This window comes from Montipora capricornis, chromosome 8, assembly GCF_036669925.1.
Source record: "Montipora capricornis isolate CH-2021 chromosome 8, ASM3666992v2, whole genome shotgun sequence".
Classification (NCBI taxonomy): domain Eukaryota; kingdom Metazoa; phylum Cnidaria; class Anthozoa; order Scleractinia; family Acroporidae; genus Montipora; species Montipora capricornis.
In genome coordinates, this window is record NC_090890.1 from 47,200,665 (window position 1) to 47,223,164 (window position 22,500).

General features: G+C 40.8%; 2 protein-coding genes across 3 annotated transcripts in view; both read right to left on the minus strand.

The window, feature by feature from the left end:
• Window positions 1–18,895, minus strand: part of LOC138060228 (trichohyalin-like) — a 23,079-nt gene extending 4,184 nt beyond the window's left edge. Inside the window, exons 1-11 of the mRNA XM_068905964.1 lie at window positions 18,528–18,895; window positions 18,322–18,411; window positions 18,135–18,206; window positions 16,226–16,493; window positions 15,047–15,177; window positions 11,666–14,466; window positions 9,412–9,580; window positions 5,963–6,151; window positions 4,381–4,662; window positions 2,490–2,744; window positions 356–1,439 (exon numbers count right to left, since the gene is read on the minus strand). Coding sequence (XP_068762065.1) covers window positions 356–1,439; window positions 2,490–2,744; window positions 4,381–4,662; window positions 5,963–6,151; window positions 9,412–9,580; window positions 11,666–14,466; window positions 15,047–15,177; window positions 16,226–16,493; window positions 18,135–18,206; window positions 18,322–18,411; window positions 18,528–18,680 — 5,494 coding nt within the window. The 5' untranslated portion in view covers window positions 18,681–18,895. The remainder of the gene's footprint in view (window positions 1–355; window positions 1,440–2,489; window positions 2,745–4,380; window positions 4,663–5,962; window positions 6,152–9,411; window positions 9,581–11,665; window positions 14,467–15,046; window positions 15,178–16,225; window positions 16,494–18,134; window positions 18,207–18,321; window positions 18,412–18,527) is intronic.
• Window positions 18,896–21,623: 2,728 nt separating this feature from the next.
• Window positions 21,624–22,500, minus strand: part of LOC138060231 (monocyte to macrophage differentiation factor 2-like) — a 14,865-nt gene continuing 13,988 nt past the window's right edge. For both annotated transcript variants that reach the window (XM_068905967.1, XM_068905968.1), the window contains exon 7: window positions 21,624–22,190. In XM_068905967.1, the coding sequence (XP_068762068.1) occupies window positions 22,008–22,190 (183 nt within the window). In that variant the 3' untranslated portion in view covers window positions 21,624–22,007. The remainder of the gene's footprint in view (window positions 22,191–22,500) is intronic.

Sequence of the window (22,500 nt, forward strand, 5' to 3'; positions counted from 1 at the left end):
TGTCATTGGTCAAATTATTAATGATGTTATTGGTCGACTGTCAGTTGAGCCTAAATTACTTATGATGTTAATGCTGTAAAACCCAGAAAGTCCCGAATTCATCTTCGATAATTAATGCAACACACTCCGAAATAACCTCTCTTGCAGACCCTCTAAGCTTTCACGTTCCTTCTTCACACTAACGCACGAAGTCCTTGGAACGTCAAAATTGATTCAAAGAGCTCTTCCTCTACCCCTCCCTTTGATATTTTTGCCCAATTTACAAAGAAATTGGTTTTTGCACCGCTTTGACTCACACAACTAACGTTCGTAAAACAATGATTGCTTCTCAAAAAGATCAAAAATCCCAGCTTACCACGCGGTGTTCGTCTCTCCAGCAACTGAGTCGGTTTTGGCGGTTTGTCCGGTTTTTCAGGTTTGTCTTCTTTAGCTTCGGCCTCCTTTGCTTTAGCCGCCTTTAGCGCTTCAGTTGTCTCTTCCATTTTAGCTCGTAACTCTTCAAGCTCCTTCTTCTGTTTTTCGTTGGTAAATTTCAGTTTGATATTCTCCGATCTCTGCTCCTCGTACATTCGTTTATAATCGTCGTCCATATTCAACCCGAACGAAATCGAGTGCTCAGATTTTCGCCTCTCAAGCATCCGAACTCTGGTTCGGTGCGAGCGCACATCTTCACTGTGCTTCGTAAGTTCGTCCTCCAATCTCTGACGTAGATTTTTGATCTCTTCTTTATGCCGCCGTCTCTTAACTTCCAACAGAGTCTCAAGTTCTTCAATCCTAAACTCTAAATCTTTAATCTTCTTGTCTCGTTGTTGTAGATCCAGCGACGAAACCATCGCTGATTTAGAGCTGGCTCCGTTCAAAACCTTCTGCTCGTTCTTCAAACATTCAAGTTCGTTTTCGTATCGTCGTTCCAACTCTTGAACTGAAGCGTCCCTCTGCTGTTTCAAATCCTCTAATTCTTTCTCATGTTCAAGCTTTTGCCCCTCAATAACATCTTCTAAGCTCTTGACTTTCAATCTTAACTCCTCCAAATTCAGCATTTTTTCATCGCCCAGTTTTTGCTTGTACATGTTTATCTCCGCGCTATGCACACTTTCCATTTCTTCGATTTTCAAATCCAATTCGTCAATTTCCAACTTCAAGCTGTCGTTCTCTGAGGACAGTGCTTCCCAGTCTCCCATCTGACTTTTCTGATCTTTTTCTCGCTCGAAAGCGTCTTTGTACATTTGGATTTCTTTCTCATATTTTCTATCGATGGCTTCCATTTCTTTCTGCATCTGGTAAATTTTAATACTCATATCCTCTGTTCTCCTCAATCCAAACATTGTCGCCGCTTCGGATTTCTTTAAGCTTTTCTCCAAATCTACTTTTTCTTTTTTGAATTTTGCCTTGTTATCTTCTATTTCCTTCTCGAGTTCATCAATCTTTGCGATAGCATCCTAAACAAATAGAAAACAACCGGAAAATGAAGAGCTATGTTTAACGATGACTTGCGCACTCTCAGACAAGAAAGATTTGCTTGTTAATTTGTGACCATTATTTTTCAACTATCCTCGAGTGTAAAAGGAAGGAAATAAACATGAAAACTTGGCAGTGGCAATTCAGGTCACCAATCTAAATGGGTAATACCCATATAATCTAAATTTAGATCAGTGGGTGAAAGCCATCTCAGACGATCATCCGAGTCATCCAAGCAACTCATTAAATATGCGTTTACTCTTTCACTTCAATTACATGAAGTTTACCCTATACTTAGAAATTTTCTCGTCAGGAAAAAAAAAGGGAAAAAAAGGGGAAAAAAGGATTTTTTTGTTTAAGATGATCGACGGACATGGATGACAAAAAGGTTGAACCTAGTCCGTTAGCCACGCGTAAGGAATCATCGATAACCACCACACCATCGAAGCACGCTGCTGAATGAAGACAAATTTTTATAATATTTAAATAGAGACCCCTTACCAATATTGAAAGCTAATCGATTTAAGATGGCTGCTTACTTAGAATGGGCGTTTAGACTTAAAACACAGTTTATCAGCACCATTCAAGATGGGTGCTTAGACCTAAATACGATGCATGGTTGGATGACTCGGATGATCATCTGAGATGGCTTGCACCCACTGATCTAAATTTAGATTATATGGGTATTACCCATTTAGATCGTGTAACACTGGTGTTCAGGTACATCGCCCACGCAAAGAAATGACTGTGTCTTTGGCTCGCGCAACGCCAACGCAAATGAGTAAACGTAGCATTAAAAAAGAACACTTGTTTCACGCAAACACGTGATTAATGCTGAAATCAGAATGGCGTCTTTCACGCCTATTCACAAAAACCTCGACTACGCATGCGTTGCTGACGAATGAGTAAACGTCCTTAGCATTATCGCAACCACTTGCGTTTGAATTTGCCTCGCACGTTAGCGGTTTTTGAATTACAGAAAAGCAAATGCTGCTTCTCTACGAAATGCCAAGCCCTCTTAGGCCACTCACCTCAAGCGAAAGCTCTACCCCATTGCGTGTGATTGTACTGCCCGACGTTTGGGGGCCAGACTGCTGGCTAGAGCCGATCGGAGGAATCGACCCACTCTGTGCCACCTGAATGGCGACCAGCATATCCGCTTTGAGAAGGTTCACTTCGTCCTCGTGTTGATCATCTTTTTGTTGAAGCTGTTTCTGGAAATCTTCTCTGCAGGTTGCTAACTCAGCCTCCAGCTGCTGAACTCGATTTTTAAGCTGAGAATCATCCTGCACACATGAGAAAAAATGACATGGCCACCTTTATACTAATGATAAATTTATCAGTTACGTAAAGCAAATTTTCGACGCCGGCCAAACATTCCGTGGATCAGCAAAATGAGAGTGTGTCCCCTAAATTTACAATTCACTGCTTCACGTTTGGTTTTGTATAATATCGATTCGATGACCCTTTTCTTCAAATTCTACAAAATGGCTACTGATTAGAATTGCCACCTACGAAGTAATGAGCTCCTGGGTCCCGGTTGTTCGAAAGCCGATTATCTTAATCCAGGATTAGCGTAAACTTTTGTTTCATGTTTTCAACGTTTTGGTGAAAGTTTCCTTTGCTTATTTTTGTTTTTCAAGATTGACTTTGTTTTTCAAGATTGACTTCTTTTAATTTAACGTTTTACCGAATATCAGCATTGAACAGCTTTTTGGGGGTAGAGAATAAAACTCCTTTGTTAATTTTTAACCTGAGATTAGCGTTAATCGGCTTTTGAACAACTGGCCCTGGTCCATAGGCAAAATTTGAACACTCCAATTGACAAAAGAAAAAACGACTGAATTCTTATGAGATGCCACTGATATCTATTGTATTTTAGTTGAAGCTTAATTCAGCAATTTCCCGGCGATGAGAGTATTCTCTTGAGACCATTATTCAATAGTAATTCACAAAATAACCGATTTACTGTGTGTGCAGTGTTGTTAAACTATTTGGGAAACGAATTCGCCCAATCTGCGCCTAAGTAAAGGAAAGTGTGAAATTCACAGACAAGTGGTGCACAGTTGGTGACACAAGTAGCGGGTAGTAAAAGTTGTTTAACTCGTAAAAGTTGTGTAGTTACTTTTCCCAGTACCACATCCGCTTCGCCCATTTCCACATCTTGTTCGTCCAGTTCCTCCAATCAAAGCGGAATAAGGCCGAGTGAGAAATTCATAAACCGAAGCCTCCATAGCCTATATTTGTCCTCGTCGGAGAAAACGATAATACGAGGGATACAAGTTGTTCGGTCCTGGTCACAGAGATAGAGAAGTAAGTAAAATAGCTGTGGTAGCGGGTGAGGCAAATGTTGTAATGGGTAAAACCGAGGCGAAACGAATACGGCATTGGGAAAAATGGATATGGAATCGCGCGAATCGGAAGTGGCACTAGGCGAAACGGATATATCAAGGGCCGAACACGAGGGATACAAGTTGTTCGGTCCTGGTCACAGAGATAGAGAAGTAAAATAGCTGTGGTAGCGGGTGAGGCAAATGTTGTAATGGGTAAAACCGAGGCGAAACGAATACGGCATTGGGAAAAATGGATATGGAATCGCGCGAATCGGAAGTGGCACTAGGCGAAACGGATATATCAAGGGCCGAAGCGGAAGCAAAGGGGGCGAAACAGTCAGGGTGGTGGCTGAAATGGCTGAAGCAGACTGCGAGGCGGGAAGTCGGATTATGCGAAATGGATGTGTCTAAGGGAGAAGCGGAAGTAGTAACAAAGAAACTTCGAATTTATCTTTTAGCGTTTTGTTAACACAAAGGACAGTTAACGACGATAGGACGCTGACACAGCAAGTGCTTCATGCACAATGCACGCCGCACGTGCAAAATATAAAGTACATCCCGCATGTGCAGCACGATTGTAATTCCTCACCTCAGTTTCATGGTCTGTTATCCCACGTGGAACAGCAGCTTGGAATTTCTTGGCCTCGCGCAAAACTTCCTCGTGTTTTGCCTGTAGGTCAGTGATCCTTGCTTCGTAATCGGCGCGTATCTTCGACAACTCTTCTTGCAGTTCTTTGGGTTTCTGCGACGAATCAACTTCAACTCCCCCACCGCTAACGTCGGAGTCCATCCGATACTTTTCAGATCTGATGGCTTTGATGACTGTCATCATATCGTTCCGAGTTTGTTCAATTTCTCGCAGCTGTTTCTCCTGAAACACACATATTAGAACTGTCAGGTTAGTATGAAATCTTGTAGGGCTGATCTACCTCTACATTCTCCAGCATTCGGCAAACTCCCTTTTTGACTTGGGCTGTTTCTGCTTTGGTGGCCTCATACACCATAAGCCTTTTTAGAGACATCACTGCCAAGCCGGCCAGTTCTGCTGGAGAGAACAGGACAGTCACAACACCACGGACTCCATCCCCTACTCTTCTCGAATAGTGTGTCGGTTCTTTAACGCCCCACAGGGAACTTACTAATATGAACAAAAAATATATTGCGAGAAGGGGCCTACGGTTTGTTGTCCTTATCCGAGAAGACTTGAAAAGTCTAACAATTTCAGATGACATCACAAAGGCAGAGTTCTTCTTCCTTGTTAACATACAGAGGAAATTGTGGCCACCGAAAAGTTACGGGGCTTTAGAGAAACGGGCTGGCGGGTCAATTGCCATATAATCACACAATAACTTTTTTTAATTAGAAAAAAAATTATAACAATGTTGAGGCAGAAATTAACCAAAACTTTTAATAAAATACTAAGTACATGCCACAAGCGTATTTTGCTCATGTTTTTCCAAGGGTAGTACAAATGAAGGTACATGCAAAATAAAGGTAGGACCAAATTTAGCATAAGTAAATTTTCGGCGCCACATTTAATTCGTAGCATTAGAACGAGTCGAACAAGCGTGTGACAGGTAAGTCAGTATCACTGACGCAGTCATTGTCCTAAAATAGAAGGCTTCCACCCATTCCTCTCACATTACAGTCCTACGACTTGTAATTGAAAGAACCTAATTACTGTTTGTGTTGCAAAGGGCTTTGTTTTGTTTTGTTCTGTTTTTTTTTTTTTGTTGTTGTTATTTTGTTTTGTTTTGTTTGTTTGTTTTTTGTATTGTATGGTGTAAATTAATACTCTTTGGTTTGTTAAGTAGGTAGGGATCGTAAGTATCGTTAATATTGTAAGTATTGTAGGTAGGGATCGTTAGTATTGTACTTATAGTAAGTATTGTTAATAAATAAATTTTAAAAAAGTGGAAAAAAAAAAGTCAGTATCACGTCACACCAGGTCCATCCCACCCTGATTAATAAAAATAATGTTTCATTTAACTATATAATAACATCTTTTACATGTAAAAAAAGAGTGTAACTAGCTGCTGACTTCTTGTAGATACGGAGTAACTTTGTCGCGGGAGTAAGGCTCTAAAATCGGAACGAAGTAGGCTTTTTCGACGTAAAGCTGATCTCTAAAGCACAACTTTTTTTACAAAAAAAAATTGTCTGCCTCTGACCCGTTCACTCTTGAGCTCCTCGTTGTATTTCTTATCGAGTTCCTCGATTTCTCCTTCCAGTTCTTTGATTCGCTGTTTTAGTTGCGTGTTGGAGTCGTCCCTCGCTGGTGAAGGCGCGGCTCCTAAGGACGCCTGTAAAACAACTGCCATGTCACGCTTGAGCTGTTCCAGTTCTTCTCCATGTTGAACCTGATAGCAAAGATAACATGGGAAAAGGCATGAGTTATCACGCAACGCCACGCTATCGTGACAATAGGAAAGCGTGAACGACAGAGCCGAGCGCCAGATGAGCATGATTGCAATTTTAAAAACGTTAGAACGGGTAGAAGTAAATCCTTATTTATCCATGGCAGAAGCTCATGACTCTGGTTCAGAGCTGGGGGTTTCTTGACTGAGTTTAAAAATTTCCTTATTTGGATGTAACGTATAGCTCGCGCATTTTCCCGTTGCGTACAGCGTCGCTCTTTTTTGCCCTTATTTGGGCATAAAATTGGTGCCCTAAAATTCGCAGCTTTGTTCCAAGGAAAAGAGTTGCAAGTTAACCGAGGTCATGTGCTTCTGTCCACGGTCGATTAACCAGGAAGATAAGCCAAATGATACAAAATAAAAACAATTATTGTCTATCCTAAGTATGCCGTGTCTCTCGACTTAACGTCAAAACCAATAGCTGTCTTAAACCAGGAGATATTCTGCTCTCCTTTCCTCAGAGGTAAGGCTGTTTAAGAATGCAGTACTACGACAGTAAGTTACACATGTGAAAGATAAAAATGATACGTTCATTGCGCGCGGTGAAGATATGATTTTTTAGTAAAAGAAGAAATCCTGGTATTTCATCAGTATCTATATAATAAAAGTAAATATTTCTGCAGTGAATTGAAGTCTGGATGGCTCATTCATAACAACGGGTAAGGTATCGGTGGACATCGCTTAGTGTTTACTAATAAGCAATGGGTGATCGAGCTATAGGAGTGGGTTGATTGGCGGAGAGCAGAGGAAGGTTTTGAGGAAGTGTCGATCAAGAATAAAATATTTGGCCATCACCAACAAAATTTGCGACATGAAAACACCATAAATTTTGTATCGCAAATATAAAAAGTTACCAGCAGCGTAACACTATTTGGGAGATTTTTGATACGTTCAATTTTTCTATTGTGCTTTTGGCAGCACAAGTAAATCGCAAAATCGAAAGTGACATAAATTTCAGCGGCCGCCTGTGATCAAGTTACCTTGCGTGTTTACTATTAACAAATCGCGAAACAAAGGATACACTGATCTATGTCAAAATGACGGCAAGTCACCGGGTTTTTGTCTTTTTTTAGTTTGTTTTTTTTTTCCTTTCAAGTGTTATAAAGTTTGACAAGCTATGTGCAAATTCAACACAAAGATCACAATCATCCAACTCTTGAGGTTAACCATTGTTTCTGCAAAGTCAAAATTTCACTCTCCTAGACAAGGTTATTTGTCATCAGGTAATTCGATTGTTTTGGAATAGAAGCTGCTTTATTATTCATCAGCGCCACAAATTCTTGCCGATTTTGGGGTTCATTTGTTGAAACTGAAGCACCCTTCCAACACACCTATTTATTGTCGTGATTTATGCACGCGCTGCGGGCCTATTGCCACCATGGACTTACTTCTCTTGCACTCTGGGATGCAACAAAGCACCCATCGATTTGGTTGCTCCACTGCATGTTAGAAATCCGGATTTTCATCTAATTATGTTAGAATTGAGGCTATTTGAAGCCTCGCGCTCCAACGACACTTGACACCAAGGTTGTTTTTCTGTGATGTTGTTTCGTCAAAGAGGGAGGTGAAATGTATTGCTCCAAGGGGTCCTGTACATTGCTTTTCAGCCAATGAAGTCACAGCCCTCGTAATTCTATTGTCCATTTTGCTGCACCGAACAAAGTCAACCGAGATCATAACTCGGATACCTTTCAGGTATTCCGAGTAAAAAGACGGTGAGATTGTTTGGTAGATAGAAAGAGGGTTAATAGGCTAGGGTTCAGCTAGAACAGCAGCCTGACACTCCATTACTACTGTAGGTCAATGTGTGATTCGCTGGAATGGTCTGGTTTCGCAGGAAAATCAATGTAAAAATATCTCGGTCTGTAAAGACGCCCTTCCACGAATACAATGAAGTTGTAGGCTCCAAGACATGGGTCCCTGGCTAAATTAAAGTTCTGCTTATAAATTTGCGTTCCTCTCCTCCTCACCTAATTTTACTCTTCTAACTTAGGTAATATACTCTGACGTGAAGAAAACAAAAGAAAAGAAAATGAAATAAATTAAATAGAAATTACTAGAGCGAGTTTCCATCGAGTGTCATAAAACCAAAACCAACGTAATTACTAGGACGGAGACAATCCAGTGAACCAATCAAAACTCGAAGTAATTACACGTAGCCGACACAACGCGCGGGAAAGGTGCACGCGCGAGCCACGAATGATTTTCGTTTCGCTTCTGATTGGTTGAAAAAGTGGCGAGAGAACTTTAAACCAATCACTAAGTGAAGTAATGCAAAACCAAAGCAATTCGCTAATTACTTTCGATACTCAATTGAAAACCGTTCTATAATTGAAGACACTTTAAAACAACTAGTACGCTGCAAGAAATTTAAATTAAATAAACAGAATGACAAGTTAATAAATCACGCAGATTTAACAAAAAAAACCGTGAGAAGTCGTATTAAAAAACTTCCTGCTTTGCTAATGTTGCGCACACTTTTTTCCGTTTATTATTTCTTTTTTTATTTAAAAAGCAATACACTTTTCATTTTACTAAATTTCGTGTACCTGCGAAGTTTTATAGGAATGTAGTGCACAGCATCGTGTTGATCTAATTGAGAAAAGAAGTCGGAACCCACGACACGCGCGAGATCTCGGTGCCTCGCGTGACTGTCATGGAACGTGTTGTGTTATCATATCTAATTACCGTTAAGTGTCTGCTTAAACGTTCTTAGTGGACTTCAAAACATATGTTCAGGATAGTGACTTGTTCTCGAAGACAAAGCTGACTTAACAAATAAAACTTGATCAGGGCTGGTGTTATGTAACTGCATCTGACAAACAATTCTAGTATTAGCTTTTAATCGCCTTCAACGAATCGGTTTAAGAGCAAAAGAAGACAATGGAATGGACTGATCGAGCTATTGCAATTCAATCATCTGGTATTTCTGACGTCAAAATACCAAAGAAGATGTAACAAGCTAAACAGTTTCACGCAAAGAGTATTTGACGTTTGGGTCACGATTAAATTCGATGCGTGAAAATTTAGTAAAACTTAACGCGCTACTTTTGGCCCATGGTCTCCTTGTACTCGGCTCGAACAGAGCAATGATCGTTGCATCTGTGCTGGGAAGAGTACACAGGGCAGAAATGGTTTCTTGTTTATTTGCGGTCTCTATGAGGTTAAAGGTCAATCCGTTGACAATTTACTATAGCACATACCTTGAGGTTTTCAATCTCTTCCATGTATTTCTGACTCATGTTTTCCATCTCGACTTGTAATTCAGCCACTTCAGTTTGTAGCCCATCGGATCCGTCCATACTGCTTCGTTTCAGTTTGCCCATCTCACGCGAATGGCTCTTCTTTAACAACTCCATTTGACTCTCGTATCTAGTGCAAAACAACACAGGGTTATCTGCGAGAAAATCTCTGTGGTCAAAACCCGACTTCGCGTCACCGTATGGTGCGATTCCGTTTAACGACTCTCGCGTCTGTCTATGAAATCCGCGGTTTTTTGAGCAGTTCATTACTGTACATTTGGAGTTTGTCAAGTGCGCTCCTTAACGTGAAGTTAGCATGGCCCAAGTTTGCGGCGACGCTTTAACGCGCCTCGTTTCTGGGTCCAACTGAGCAACACGTTCGGGTCCTTCTGATTTGAAAACGAGATCCAGACTCGACATAAAGCTCACTCTTACGTCAGAATACCCGTCACTATCAATGACAAACCGGTAACGGTACGTAACGTTCTCATGTCAGATCTAACCACACCACTGGTAATCTAGGACGTTAACCAAACTGCCGGACTAAATGGCTTTTTTTTTCCTCATCGCATCTTTTGCTCAGTCGAAACTCCAGAAGTCAGTCGAGCCGGAATAAGTAGAAATTGTCCTGTCTAAATTCAACAACAAAAAGGACTTTTCTTTTTATTTCGGAGAGAACTCTGCCGAGCTTATCTGTAAACAAATATCCGCTATTTTAAGCTCGTTGATTTCTCGGTTGGGGTTGCTAATCCGACGGCCAAACTTTGAGTACGGATCACGCTACAAGAAAAAAAACTCGAGTCAAGTTTGCAGGGTTTTTGTAAGAATATGATACACAAAGAATAAACATAAAACGCAATTGCCTTGAAAGGAACACAGTTTACGACATTTCTCGACAGTTTACCTACCGCAGTCTAATGACACCGCCGTTACAACGCCCTTTCCACACAAATGGGATTTAAAATTGTCTGGGAATTTTTGCCAGACGGAAAGGGACGCAAATTGCAGCCGGCGTATGCATGAGCTTGCACCTGGCCCACGTTATTAAGACCGGACTGGGATAACTTTATCCGGTGGATAAGTCACTGTCCAGAGTATGAAACTAGTAATAGTTTTCACTACATCTGCCGCCGCCTACGGTATTATGAAAGGCAACTGCGTTTAAATTATATGCTGAACATGTCGCCCCTGTTTCCGATTTGCGTCTGACAAATCGTCGCCCCTGTTTCGGATTTATGTCCGGACAAGATCAATAGCTGAGCCAGGCAACACGATTTGTATCGACTCTGCTTCAATGATTGATTTTTCAATCGCTAACCCGAAAAGCACTTTGGTTCTCTTTGCGAGTTTCTTCTTCGTGACTCCTGAAACCCCTCGGTCGTGTTGAACAACACCAATAGGAAACTTAAGCAACGACGATGGCGACGGCACCGAGAACGTCATCTCAAAATATAAATTCGCGTCATTGTTATCACTTCGTAAACATGTCAACTCTTTCAATATGACAAGGGTGTGGTAGTTCCTCAAAAACGACATTGGTCGGAACGGCGCTTAATTTAGGGGAGAAAGTGAAACTCTATCGTCAAGTGCTGACGTTCTCCTTAAAACCTCAAATTTGACTATTTCACGTTTTTGTTTTCCTGACGACGGCAAAGAAATGGACAAAAGTGAAAAACGCACGTGCAGGGCGTGCAAAGCTACTGTTTTTTCCCACTAAATATGCAAATTTGTGACGTCCTCGTTGCCGTCGCCGTTGTCGTTGCTTAAGTTCCCTAATACTACTTGCGCGCACGTTTGAGCAAATCGAGATTGATTGCCCCTACAATATCTACCAATTTATGCATTTACCCTTTTTACGCGGGGACTTCTAGTTTACCTCCTCGAGCCTGCGGGGGCGATATACTTCACGTTACACGTTGGCCAAACTTTTTGTACACACCTTTACTTTGATGTGCTTGGAGTGCACATTCACCGTTACGTGCGCAAATATAAGTATCGTCGCAAGGATTGAAACTGTCGGATAGTGATTTATTCGCTATGGGATGCGAAATTCCCTCGTGCCACGCCGAACAAGCGAAATGCCAATTTTATCAATCTTAGATTTGAGTTTCCGGCAAATTGCAAACCTACTTATTTCGCGAAAAAATGAGAAATGAGCTGAAAGATTACTAATCAAATTCTACAGATTCCTGTAATTTGTTCTGATTTAAATTACCTCTCTGTCATTTTCTGCAACTCCGTTTCCAGTTCCATCACTCGTGAGTCCATGTCTACGTTTCCTTCAGGGATCACTTCCTTGACGCTGCTTTCCAAGATGGCTTCTCGACGAGCCTTCTCCAAGTCTTTCTTGTGTTGCCCTCGGATTCTCTCAATCTCTTGATAATGCGAAGCCTTGAGCTCGCTGATGTCGGACTGCAGAGTTATAACACGCGAAGTCAGCCTCAATCTCAACTCGTCTGCCTCCGAACCAGCTGCGCCAGACACCTTCAAAGTTTCCTCGTTTATCTTTCGGATTTCGTCGTCGTGGGAGCTCCTTTCTTGATTCAACTCTTCCACGAACTTCCTTTTGGAGTCTTCAAGCTCAGTCTGCAGTTCCTGGATTCGTGTTGCTTCCTTTTCCCTGCTCCTTTCGCAAACTTCCAAGCGCTCTTCGATTTGTCCTACTTTGACAACATCGTTATCACCTCCTTCGCCCGTACTTTGCAACGTCTTTGCAGCTTTCATTTCCTCGATCACCTGTCTCACGCGCAGTCGCTCATCGTCCAGCTGCCCCTCGAGTTCTTTCGAATTCTCTTTCTCGTCCATAATGGCGATTTCAAGTTCTTTGATGTATTTTACAGACAAGTCCATCACCTCCAAAATGCCGTTTTTTTCTTTGTCAAGCTCCTTGGCTTTGTGCACCAAATTCTCGCGAGTTATGATCAATTCTTCTTCCCTGGACGAAAGATTGCTTTCTACCCCTTCCATCCATTCTGCCGTTTCTTGTTCAATAGTCAGTCGCCTTGCCAACTCTTCAGCAAGTTCTATGACCTTTTCCTCACTAGCTATAAGCTTGGAGTTGTTATCCTTTGCGAAGTTCTCGTACCTGCTGATCCGTTCCTCGGCCTCCGTTAGTTTCTTCTTTAACTCTTTAAAATCCTCAGTGGTTGTTTCACTATGCCCGCTTCCCACAAAATTATCTTCAGATGAGGCTGAATTGTCACTGTTGGCAGCCGCCAACTCATATTCCCTTATCTTTTCTTCGCATTCAGCAATTCTTTCCTTAGCTTTTGCCAAAGAAACTTCCCTCTGAGACACCGTGTTCTCTTTCTCCTTCAACTCGGATTCAAGTTCTCTGACGTGCTTCTCGACTTCCTGTCGAAAGACCATGGCCTTAGTCTTCTCTTTCATCTCGTCAAGTTCCTGATCTTTTTCCTTTAACTTTTTCCCCTCTGCTTCCAATTTATCTTGCATTTTACCACACTGACTTTCAAGTTCCTCGAGCCGAAGTTTCTCTCTTTTCAATTCAATTCCTACCTCATCTCTCTTTGCTTCCTCTTGTTGTCTAAACTCTTTTTCTCGGCTTGCAAACCTCCGTTCCTTCTCTCGTAGTTCATCCTCTTTGCTTTTTAAAAGCCGCTCTAATTGACGCAGCTGATTTGGACTAACCTCTGCATTTACGCTATTTAATTCGCTCTCCAATATTTTTGCTTGCATTTCGTTTACTTTATCCTTGTAAATCGACAGTTCTTCTTCCAAACCAATGATTCGCTCCTTTACATCCCATCGCTCTCCTTCGTCCGTTTCGCTTTCCGTCTTAAGTAATATTTCCCTTTCCACGCTCTCTGTAAGTTCGCATTCTACCGTTTGTAGTCTCTCCTCCAACTCTCGGTTTTTCTCAACCAAATCAGCGTTTTTATCTTCCAGTTTTCTAAAATCTTTGCGCAAATTTTCGAGTTCCTTTTCTCTCTTTTTCAAATCAACCTCCGAAGAATTGTAGTCACTTTTCAAGCTTTCTAGTTCACGATTCATTTCTTTCAACCGGTCCTTTGACCGTACTTTTTCCCCGTGAGCCGCTAGTTCATCTCTCGCTTCATCGCTATCTTCAAATTTCGTCTCAACACGGGAGAACTGCGCCTCGGCGCCTGTAGGTACAATATTTTCAGACGCAACGCGTTTCTTTGCTTTGGTCAAAAGATCGACAACTTCCTTTGAAAGTCCATCTTTCTTACGCTCTTGCGAGAGCAGTTCTAGCTCAGAAAACAAACGAGCATTTTCCTCTTCGACTTTATTCCTTCTCTCCATCTCATATTCAAGCTCGAGGTTCTTGTTCAAAAGTTGGTTTTCGGCTTCGGCGAGCTTTCGCTCGTTGTTGCTTAATTTTGACTCCAGCTCCTGCAAAAGCGATCTTGTATACTTCGCCACCTTGGCACGACTTTCATTTGCTTTTTCGAGTTCCCTGGATTTCACTAGCAACTCTCGTTCATTTTGTTTTAATTTTTGCATAAGCACGGTAAGTTTCGAATCGAAATGAACTGGCTCGCCTTTTCCCTCGTGGCCATTCGCTTCAGTACTCAAACTAAACACTTGGTCACTCTCCGGTTCTTCTCCAGCTAAAATAAGTTTTTCTTTCCCACTTCCTTTTACAGAAGAAAGTTCGCTTTTTAATGATTCAATATTTGCTCGGTGAATCCCAATGATGCTGTTGGCCTCCTGTAGGTCAGCTTTGGCCTCTGCAAGTTCTTTGGCGTGAATCGAAAGTTTTCCTTTCTGTTGTTGTAAAACCTTCTCTCGTTCGTCCAGCTGTTGTCTCAAATCTTTGACTTGGGACCTCGCTTCTTGCAGCTCTTTTTCTTGGAATAAAACCGCTTTTTGATAGTCTTTACACTGGGAATTTTCCTTTTCCAATTCTTTAATTTTATTGATTTTCGTTTTCAGCTCTTGCTCGAGGATTTGCGCCGAGTCCTTCTGCCTGACTGTCAATACGCTCTGTTCTCGTAAACGCTTGTTTTCATCTTTCAGTTTTTCCAGTTGGAACTGAGAAAATACAAAGATTTACTTTATGTAGAATAAACTACCAACGAACGTGTCATTATCATCATATCTTTATTTACCCTCGGATTCTACAGTTGCTTGACGAACTGTAGCTTGTGTAATTATGATTCGTTTCCAGATTACGCTTTTTCATGGCTACACCTAGTGAAACACGCTCAATGAGGAACAAACTAAAGATTTCTTTTAATAGATTAAAGACTAACTAAGATCCTGTCCTTTCACGGTAAGATTTCTCCACGGATTTCTCCACGGATTTTTCTTTATCCCCACCCAACCCCCCCCACCCCCCCACTCGTCAAAGAACAAAATTTCACTTGATTTAACCTGCTGCAGTATCCCTAGTTCATAGAGCACTTGTACTCGGCTATAGAACCACGACACAACGTGATGCTTATAACACAGTTCGTTTGAGTTTAGATCAAAATGAAATTAATGTATCAAAAGACTTGCGATTGACCAAGGAACAAAAACACAAATATTTTCTATAACTAAAACAGTTAACAGAAAAATGTGTCTCCATCAAATAGTTTCTGTAACACACTTTAAGACAAATTTCACTCACAGATGTGTGTTGATAGTCGGTTGTTATTTGCCATCTGGAGCTCTCAGTGGTGGTGCTTTGTGTTGTGATTATGGTCCGAGAAACTGCCGACTTACTGAAACTTGGTACACGTCCCATATTGGATGATACACCTACAACGCATCAACAGAAAGAGGACACATTCATGAACAACCCCTTATCATCTGGCCTCAGTTGTTAAAGACCAGATAACTTGTTCTTGTGGGTATGTCACTATCTATCTGGAAATCAAAGCTGGGCCACATTGGTGGGAGGCGAGTGCTGTCCCTTTTGTGCAAGCCCTGCTTCCCAATGGTGATTCCAGTGGTATCTCAACTGTCAGGAACAAAAAGTTGCAGAGCAAGCTTTTGAAAGGATTCAATTTTTACTACAATGCAACCCATCCTGGACAAAACTAATATTGTGGCAAGGCTAAGGGTTTACAATAGGATGTAATGCAAGGAAAAAATGTGCTTGTCACCACCCTTCACTATGCAGATTAAGCCTGCATATGAATATTTGGCCAGAGTAACTGACTACATTAACAAGTGGCCTAATGGCCAATTTTTGTAGGGGTGTCTGAGGGCCTGCCATTTTTAAAATAATAATAATAATATTGTCAAGGCTAATTGCTATCGCAAGTACAGAAACAACGAAGCTCAACAAGGTCGATCTCAAAGCATACTGTGGCACCTCTGCCTGCCGCTAAACGGTCCACGTGTGACCTTGGAGCAACCCAGAGAAAAACCCTCAGAGCAGAGTAGAGAACCATCACAAACTCAATCCACTTATAACATTGGGTCCGGGAATCGGACCTGGGCCACATTGGTGGGAGGCGAGTGCTCTCTCCACTGCGCCATCCTTGCTCCCAAAAAACACATTTCAGAAGTAAAATTGATGATCACATGGGGACGACTTTATGTTGTCATTGTCAAACTTGGCTTAAATCTCAGGAATAAAAGAACCTGTGTTTCATCTTTTTTTTAGGGAAAAAAGTAGCTGACTTCTCTGAATGAAATAGCCAACACTCTTCATCAGTTGTCAACCTTGTTGAAACCACTGCATAGCCATGACATCTGCACTTGGGCTAACAATATTGTGCCTTCATTAGCACATTACGTACCTCACTAGGGATGAACCAGGCACTACACGTTAATGACACATGTTATAATCACAACTCACCATGAACAAATACATCTGATTCTGTGGAGCTCACACTACTGGAACTTGAAGTGCGTCGAGGAATGTAAGCTTGAGAGGCATGGACAAAGGGCTTCAATACTCGTGACCAATTATCTAACTCCAGTCTATTTTCAGCCTTCAGGTAATGGGTGACCTTTCCCAGCTTCAAACCGATTGAGAATGGTTCAGCAGTGTCTCCTTCAGCAATAAAGATCCCACTGCAATTGTCAAGATTAATGGTTCCATCTAACCTTTCAGTGGAAGAATTCTGCAATGAAGAAAAGTGAAAGCATAAGTTTCTGAGGAAATATGCTCCCTGACATTTCACCTCTGTCAGATAGTTACTCCTGAAAAGTTAGCCAACAACATTTACGCAAAAAAGCCACAGTGATTTCCCAAAGTTACAGCACTTGTCTTTGCGTCAGTCCCATACCTACTAGATACACATTACTTCCAAGCATTCTCTATATGTGCGGTCCCCAGTTGCTAAAATTGTGTGCATTATATTATATATATATGCAAGTTCCCTTAATTAAACAATAAAAACAACCACCTTTATTTCATTAAATTTCTAATTTACAATGGTTTAAAAGAGTGTTGAGGGTGCAATTAATGTAAAACACTGCACTGTGGTCACTATTCATTTGCTGGAAGAAGGCAAATGGTATTTTCCCTGTCAATAAGCCCTTAGAGGATCAAAATGCTTAGCAATCATTTTTAGCATCAAACTGGATTTTTTTCCAGTGACCCCTAAGCCAGGCCAATTTGTCCATCCTTTATTTAGCCCAGGTGTCATCTTGATGTGTTTTTTAAGGTGGGCATTTTTATTAAATTTAATAATCTGTACTGGAACTCTAATCTTCATAATTGGGATTAAAGAGGGATTTCAGTTATTGACAAGTGATCCTTTGACACTCTTATCATCAGCTTAAAAAAACGAACCTTTTAATTTTTGAATGAGTAAACAAAAAGGGTTTACGAGAAGTAGCAACTTCTTACAAGAATATGCTACCAAAAATGTTAATTTGAGATCTACTCTGAACCAGCAAATGACAGAGGTATTCAATATCATTCCATTCTCTGAATTCCTACAGTAAATGTTTACAAGTAACGAATGCAACTGTTAGGATAAATTGCCTTTAATGTACAGTGTACACAATTAATTTAAGAAAAACCTGTATACTACACACCAAAAAGACCACACAAACTACTATCCTCAAATGGCAAACGCGAGATCTGTTACAACGACATTCGTGTACTTTAGCCTTTATTTACTTTGGAACAAATCGAGCACGCTTTTTTCATTCTTTCAAGTGTACGATGATTTTACTGTCATTTGAAATTGCCTAGATTTTATTTCTTTCCTAGTGGGCAAATTTATGCCGGTTCACCTAAATGCTCGTATTCCAAACAGTAATCCTGGGACGATGTAACGGTTAACAAGCCTAAAGATTGTCAAATGTCTACCGATGTTTACAAATTGTCAGTCTCAGATTACAGGTTGTGACCAAATGAATTTTGTGGCTTTATCAATTATCTGCACTATGCACAAGCTGAGATACATAAACAGCCAGCCTGTCATAGCATTCAGAAGTCTATATGTCAAAAATGCACACTTCGTTAAGAGCAAATATTTGTGTGTAGTGAGTGAAACGGCGAAGCTATATATGTATTACAGAGAAGCATTTTAAATGCATCCCGGTAGGGAGTTCATGCGGTGATCGTAAACATATTTTCACAGCGAGAGATGTCTCGAATTGAATTAAATATATTAAGTTTAGTTTGAACTAGAAGGATAAGCTAAAGGGTATTAAAGCTTAATATTGCCTAAAATACTGACCACAGCGATTGGACTGCAACTTTCAACCAAATAATCAGCTTAATTTCACTAAATTTCTGCGCTCCATACCTCTTCTTCGTTATAGTAAAAATAATCAAGCGTCCCTGTAGAATTCAACACGAACCAACGTTTATTCCATCGCTTAAGAATAAAAAAGAGAGAAAACATCACATTAAAAAACACACATTCCTTGTTGATGATAATAAATATCAACAAATTCACAAACGGAGCAAGAGAATATCGGTAATAAACCCACCGTTGCAATGACACGTCCATTTTCGATGGAATCTTGGTTTGTGATGCATAAAACTCCAGACTTTACAACAGTCCGAATTCTTGAATAGAACTAGGACAGTAAATCAAAAAAATTACAGTGCTGTGAGTCGTAACTGAGTAAGATCTGCAGCAACAATAGGAGTAAGCTTAAGTGACGATATTCAAGTTGAAATTTTTGAAAGTTACCTTTTGAGTCGACGGCTTCCTTGAATAGTTCTGAAGAGATGCATCTGAGCTAGTTACGGAAGAGCTATGAGCCTCTTTAAGCTTGAAACAGTTTTGACACTTGCTGTTATTGAATACATTTGGCTTAAAGTTTCTGCAAGCTCGGTCAGCCATAATTGAACAAGGAGGTTTTACTGCTGTTTCATTCTTGACAGAAATGAGACATCGCGGCCTTCTTTCGACTACCTTATTCCATAGAAGAAACGGCGACTTAAAACTCGCTGTAAGCTTCAAACTTTACAGCAAGTATTTTCAGTGAGTTTTTCAGAATTCTTGTAAAGCCATCTGTGACGCCCCTGTAGCAAAATCAAATTGACGGCAGGTCCATTTCGTAACGTTCACCAGGCATGCGTAAGCTGTAACAAAAACAAACTTACCCTACCCCACTAAAACCTGTAAGAATAATAAACGCCATTTCGCGTTAAAACACGCGTAGAAATCGTTCACAAGTTCTACGAATTTTCTGCCAAAAATAAGAAAACAAATAAAGCTGAAAACTGGAACCGAAAAGGAATGGGAAGATGTGACGGAATTTTCCGGTTGTTCGGCAACTTAAGCTCAACTTCGCAAGGTATACCCGCAATTCCGGAAATTTATACCGAAATCTGTTCCACGCAATTTCCGGAATGCAAAGCGCCCAAGATTTCACGGGAGAGCCGTCTTAAAACTTTTGTTTAGGCCTAAGGTTAGCTTTTATGTATGTTTAGGATACTTTCTGTATTAACCTAATTAGGCCTAAACAAAAGTTTTAAGACGGCTCTCGGGACGTTTTGTGCGAGGCTTACACCACGTAGTAGCCGTTTCACGGTAGGAAGGAGCACATGACTAAGGAAGGCATAACTTTATTGTATTTGTCGACCTTTCCAGCTAACCACAAGTCATTTGCATGAGAGATTATTGCCTATGGGATTGACAATGGTCACTCGTGCAAACCAAATCGTAGTTAAGAACTCGTCCAAAAATAGTTTGACTTGTGAAAATGCCGTTACATAGAATAGACCAACAATCTTGGACATTTCAAATGGAAAATGAACACCACCCCTCTCTCCAATTAGGCCAGTTTCGTATTCTAACGGTTGGACTGGATCTAGCATGAAATGGAGGCTAATGCGGGCAAATTAATTTGCATTTGAAAAGATTTGCCCGCACTAGCCTCCATGATAGATAGATAGATGGATAGTTTATTTAACCATTAAAACTTGACAGTCGCAAGACTGAATTGCGTTCCGTTACAAAATTATATATATATATATAACAAGAAACTATTTACAATATTCGATAAAATGGAAAGTATAATATTTCAATTGTATGGAACTTTCAAAAAGTATAAGATGATTAAAAAGGCTAAAGGTTGTTACACATGGCGGGTAAAAAAGTGTTATTAAAAAGGTTTGTTTTAGAGACGAACCGCTGAAACCGCCTCTTTGTTCGAAAGTTGAAAGTTCATGCTAGATCCAGTCCAGCCGTGAGAATTCGAAAATGGTTTCAACTTGTGCGAGGATTTATAATTGATTTTGAGGGGAGGGGGTACTAATTCTTCATTTCATTTTGTCCAAGATTGTAGTACACTCCCGGTATGGGCTCCTCCTTGTAGCGGATTGGTGCCATTGGCGCTAACCAGAGTTGCCAGGCTCCTGGATGTGTTGATTATTAGAACCTTTTCCTACTTGTAAAATTATCGAAAACCAGCTCAGTGGTTAGAGCAAGTGCAGCGCAATCCTTACAGAAATGGGTACAAATCCCATTATGATTCAAGCCTGGATTTTTGCAGACTTGCTTGCAAGTTGCAACTGCTTCAGTTGCTAACTGCGATGATCAAACTTTCATTTCATGTCAATTCCGAAGTTCAAATATATGACATATTTCCCTGTTACCAGGGTTTTTTCCTTTTGCGTTCGCTGTACTGGCGAGTACGGTAAAAGAGACTTCTGCCATGGGTGGAAACTCAGTGATGAGCATGCGCGGCGGTTACTTAGCGACCGAATCTTCAAGTGATACTTCGTGTTGTGTGGGCTCACTTAACAGCGGAATTACTGTAAAGGAATGTGTGGGACACAGCAGGCTCAAGTTATGCCCAGCGAACGCAAAGAGAAAACGGGGAAATGGCATTTCATGTTCCACAATCAGTCTAAAGTGGATTCAAATATTGTGAGAGGAGAAATTTGAGGTCATTGACCGGGCAATGATAGTCAATTCTGACTTCACTAACACGAGACATTCCACGTGAATAGTTTACTCAGGATGAGTCAGTCAGTCCTCGGAAGCAAAGGTATCCTACAATATTTTAAGTCGATTAAATCATTATACTCGGAAAATTCAGAACGCATATTGCCTAGACTAGAATGTGTGCCTCGACAGATACGAAATACCACTTTAAAAAAACCACCCTTTAAAAGTGGCCAAAAAGTATGTGGAAACGTATTCCTCTACTAAAGCGGCGGCACAAACCCCGTGGAAAGAGTACTATTACTAAAGAAAGTCTAGCAGTCTTAACATACCATAATTAAAGATATCGGCTCTTGACCAAAAAAAACAGAACTAATCTTGACAAACTCTAGAGACGCAATAAATTTATCTTTCCGTAAAAGAAAAAAAGGAAATGACGAGGAAGACTGACCGACGTAGAATGACACAAATCACCTGCCAAAAGCTTAAATAGTCCGAAACAAGCCCATGAGCACCCGCGCGTCTATAAACAGCGCCGTCAGAATATTAATTTTTGACAAATTCGTTCCCATGCGGGAAAAGCAGATCTTAACAAGTGTTAGTGAAATCCAAAAAGAAAATTGAAGGTAACAATGCATTTTTCAAAAGCTTTAAAATACAAAGCAATTTATGGTGGTTTTTTTTTTGCAAAGTGAAGCTTAATTATCTCTGAAAAATGCATGGTTACTCCCAACTTTCTTTTTGGATACCAAGAACACTTGGTAAGTTTTTCTATCTCCGCATAGTTTTGAACCACGAAAATATATCCCTGTGTTAGTAAGCACCACTCATAGGAAACCGGAGTATCTCGAGATGCGCAGAACGTATGAGCAATAACAATATGAGGCACCGTTCTTAAATGAACTTTTAATCACAGCTCCATTACAGACCGTTCTCTGTTACTTATAACCACAGGAGCTCATTAAGAGGAGCCTCTATCTCCCATACTTGGCCTCGGAGTCAACACTTTCCCGAGTAGATTCATTTATAGAACACCTCCCTTGGGACATTCAGCACGCCCACTGTTGTAAAAGCCAATCAAAACAGAGCTATCTCAGCGTCAAGGGAATTATGATACTTTTCGCGGGAGAAACCTGTTCCTAAAAATAAATTTACTCGGGAAAGGGTTGACTCAAGGAATTAGAGGAGATAGAGGCTCCTCTTGATGAGCTCCTGATGACCATTAAATAATTTAAATAATTGCCAAATGATAATTTTTAATAGCTAAACCTTACGTTAATGTTTTTCTAAATAAAGATGAGTGAAAACAGCATAGAGGTGACACCAGGCCCCCGTGGCACTAAACAAATGCCAGATCGCATGCGCAAACGGTATGCGTCCATCGGACTTGAAAAACACCACACCGCTGACATAAAATGCGCCGCCAAACGCGACCTCAGCCAGACCAGCTTTATCTGTCTGTAAAGTCAAGAGATACAACAAATGTGAAGAACGTGTTTAAAACCTTTAAACCTACGGGGGGTGTTACACGGTACAAATTGTCACGACCCTGCTTCGAGCAATAATGTGTGCTGTGTGTGCGAGAAAAATCGACGGAGATCATGTTGCACGAGTTTTCGAATCCAGTTCTCTACTTGCACAAATCCCATAATACACCTCTTTTACCTCCAAAAATTTGCATATACATTATTTTCGATTCCGACCGACAACGGTTGTTTCGTCGCTGCCAAGTGCCTTTTCAGAGACCTTTCTGATATTCGGCAAACCC